Source organism: Octopus bimaculoides, chromosome 2, assembly GCF_001194135.2.
Source record: "Octopus bimaculoides isolate UCB-OBI-ISO-001 chromosome 2, ASM119413v2, whole genome shotgun sequence".
In the NCBI taxonomy this organism is placed as follows: domain Eukaryota; kingdom Metazoa; phylum Mollusca; class Cephalopoda; order Octopoda; family Octopodidae; genus Octopus; species Octopus bimaculoides.
In genome coordinates, this window is record NC_068982.1 from 161,209,850 (window position 1) to 161,214,011 (window position 4,162).

A 4,162-nucleotide genomic window follows, 5' to 3' on the forward strand; every position below is an offset into this window, starting at 1 on the left:
GGTCAGCTGCCCTACAGATATAAATATCTCTTTGAAAATTAAAGAAAAAGAGGATATCTTTGGCTAAATGCTTCAAAACCTCCAGCTTCTATATCCAGACTATGAATTCATATTCATACCAATAATAATTGGATCACTAGGTTTTGTTAGTAAATGCTTAAAGGAGAATCTGGATAAATTGGGGTTTTCAGAAAGGGAAATCGACCAGCTAATTCGTACATTACAAGTACAATCTGTGAGTGGAACGGTAAAAATAAGCAAGATTTTTTTCGCAAGTTTCAAATGTGAATTTGTCTGTGTTAACTACATCCCAAAGATGGAGCCGTGCATCTTTGTTGGAAACCAGCTCCCTCCTCAGTAGAAGATTTATAATATTTGAAAAATAGAAGAGACATACATACATACAGGACACACAGAATGTTTTTAGTTTTTGTTCACCCTTCATGTTGATATTCATAATTGGCATCGCCACTTTCCCTCTACATCAATACGCACATGATCGCTTCTGAGTCTATGATAGCTGAGCTGAATAAGCTTTGCTGATGAGATCTAATGAGATTGAAACATGTCACTTACTGTCACCCGCTAATTGGTGAAGACCACTGCTAATGTATCATAAGCATGTGTGTGTGTGTGTGTGTGTGTGTGTGTGTGTGTGTGTGTGTGTGTGTTGCGTTAAGAATATTCAAGTCTTTCACATATTTTTATGTTTTAAAAACATATTGAATATATGATTGAGTTCTAGTTTTATATTTTTTTTATTGGGTGTTCTTTTTTCCCCCATATTTTGAAGTGAGCTCCTTATTTGAAGCAGTAAATCTCACAGTTTCTCCAGCATTTATCTGCTTTTACGGTTATATCTTCAGGATGAAGGGATACTGGAATGTGCTATTAACTCTTTACAGTAAGCGGAGCCAATATGACTGGTGCAGACATTCCAACCAGAATTTTTGTGAATGCCTAGAAACGTTGATAACACATTTAGGAACTTTCCTGTTGAGCTTTCAATACTAATTATCTACAAAAATCGCTCTGTCCCATACATGCACACAAATACACACACTCACACATGCACACACGCGCACACACACACACACACATGTACTTGCACACACGTGCGTGAATAAGTACAAAGAGTAACGGAGAGAAATTAAGTGATTACATACATACAAACATGCATGAATACATACACACATACATGTGCATGCATACAAACATACATACATACATACATACATACATATATGCACTCATACATATATATATAAATACGTACACGTGCATACAGGTAGGGAGATAATATAGATAGATAGATAGATAGATAGATAGATAGATAGATAGATAGATAGATAGATAGATAGATATACGTACACACATAGGAATATATGTGTGTGTGTACATATATATTTCAACTGTATGCATGTGTGCGCGTGCGCGTGTGTAACAATATAAAAAGAAAGTTGCATCCACAATATAACCAGTGAAAGAAATAGTATGGGTAGTGGGTAGTACAATTTGCATAATTTAAAGTTAGTAGTAGTAGTAGTAGTAGTAGTAGTAGTAGTAGTAGTAGTAGTAGTAGTAGTCATTCGAGCAGCTCGAAATAGCAGCCAAATCGTCCTCAGATCACCATGGCTAACAACGTCTGCGCTGTCCGGAGTGCGCTAATACTAAATAGAATAATAAAGAGCTGCCGTGCCTGGGATGTTTTTCATCATATTTCAGCTCAATCGTTACTGAACTGAGATACAACAACAACAATATAGCAAAACTAAGGAACTTGACGAAGAATAAAATTTCAGGTAAAAAAAAAAAGACAAAAAATTCAAAACAACAACAACAACAAACCAAAAGTTCCCTTTTACCTGTGGCATCCATAAAGGCCTCAAAATTTTCGGGCAATTCTTCGCCCTGCTTCCATTTTCCGCGGAAAAGATCGATCGACATGGCTGATTCGATTTGGTTTTGATGGAGGAAATAATATTTGATGTGTTGACAAAAAAAAATTGAGTGAGTGAGTGAATGAATGAATGAATGAAAGGAATAAAGAAAAAAATATATCAATCAATCAGTAAGACGTGGTGGTTAGACCATGTAAGATAAATGTCCGTATCGTATTCTTTTGCTGCGGTTGTTTTGGTTGTGGTGGTGTTTCGTGGGGGTCCTTTTTGCACTGAACGCAGCAGGCAATATGCTGAGCGGGCACAGTTGGGACAAATGTTATGTGAAGCGAGTGCAAAGGTTTGTTATTTCAGTGAAGTAAGGAGGGGAGAAAAGAGGCGGGCAGCAGATATACATACATATACAGTCACACACATTTACACATACACACACACACATAAACGTCACAGTAAAAAGGAAAAAGAAAAGTAAACAGCAATGCCGACAACAAAACGTTCGCAGTTACCTCCCTCTATCCTATCCTTTTCAGTACTTTCTTCAAGTTTACTTCTACAACTCTTCCATTTCTCTCTCTTCCCATCTGCTCATCAACGGTGCGTCCCCCTACCATCTCTCTCTCTCTCTCTCTCTCTCTCTCTCTCTCTCTCTCTCTCTCTCTCTATTACTATCTCCCTCTCTCACTCTCTTTCTTCTCTCAACCTCTTATTATCTTTCACTTTCGATCTTCTCTCGCTTCTTTCACCATTCCTACAAACTGTAATCTCTCATACGTTTTCTCTTATTTCACTCTTCTTCGCTGTTTCATACTTCAACCACCATCTTCCCCTTTCTTTCTTCAATACCCAACTCCACTTACAATCTCTTACTGACCACCCCACTTTTAGTCTCTTCCTCACACAAGCATGCGCGCGCACACACAATGCGATTTTTTTCTTTTTTGCTTTTGTCTTTTTTTTTCTCACGTTATTTTCGTAATTCTTTTTCAGGATGTGCCTCTTTCCCCTCACTTAATAAGTTTATCATAACCTTCTCTCTTTCTATTCAATCTCATTAGCACTCACCCCCTATCTTTATATCTCTGTCAATCTCATTCAACTCTTCTCTTTCGCTATCTTTATTTCTTTCTTTCTTTCATCTCTTCATTCAGTCATTCATTCAATAATTCTTTGTCTATCTGCCCACCCCTCCACCTATCTATATTTGTACCCATCATACAGCTATAAATTTATCTACCCATTTATCCCTCCGTCTATATCGATGAAGTTATGTTATCATCAATCTACTTTTATCTAACTATATTTCTACCCAACCACACATCTATCTATCTATCCATCGACCAATTTCTCCACATAACATGTCCGCCACTACATTCCTCCATGGCAAGATTTAATTTGTGTATACAAATTTAATTTGCGGTCCATGGGAAGAGCCGTTTTAACGATGCGTCCTGCCCAGCTCTTCGAAACGCCGGTGTTAAAACGGGGGTAGCTGATGAAGTAGAATGTTCTCTGTGTGGCTTGTGTGTTTTCTCGTCTCTGTTTTGTTTACAATGTCCTGTACCCAGATATGCACCTATACATACAGGTGGATGTCGGTATGCACATACCTGTACGTATATATGCATATACTCATTTACTATTTGTTTTTACATATATATATAGAGAGAGAGATAGATAGATAGTTAGTTAGATAGATAGATAGATAGATAGATAGATAGATAGATAGATAGATAGATAGATAGATAGATAGATAGATAGATAGATAGATATATTAATGTTGGTATTCATGTTCAACTATAATAAAAACAGTTTTACATTAATCTGAAGGATTACTCTATACTTTTGTACAGTACAAATTTAATATTCTTATACAAGGATGTTGCTGACAGTGACTTCGAAGTTGTCAACAACTTCGAAGTCACTGCCAACAACATTCTTGTATAAGAATTATGGAATCTTGCAACACAAATTCATAAACGTATATATGCGTTCTTTTATTCTTTTACTTGTTTCAGTCATTTGACTGCGGCCATGCTGGAGCACCGCCTTGAAGGGTTTTAGCCGAAGAAATCGATCCCAGGACTTATTGTTTGGAAGCCTGGTACTTATTCTATCGGCCTATTTTGCCGAACCGCAAAGTTACGGAGACATAAACACACCACCATCGTTTGTCAAGCGATGGTGGGAGAGAGAACAAGACACACGCACACACACACGCACGCACACACACACATTTATATATATAATATATATATATATAT

General features: G+C 37.1%; 1 protein-coding gene across 1 annotated transcript in view; it reads right to left on the bottom strand.

Moving 5' to 3' along the window:
- LOC106867513 (14 kDa fatty acid-binding protein) overlaps nt 1–2,445 on the bottom strand; it is a 25,503-nt gene extending 23,058 nt beyond the window's left edge. Inside the window, exon 1 of the mRNA XM_014912400.2 lies at nt 1,866–2,445. Within this exon, the coding sequence (XP_014767886.1) occupies nt 1,866–1,947 (82 nt within the window). The 5' untranslated portion in view covers nt 1,948–2,445. The remainder of the gene's footprint in view (nt 1–1,865) is intronic.
- Between the last annotated feature and the right edge of the window lie 1,717 nt (nt 2,446–4,162).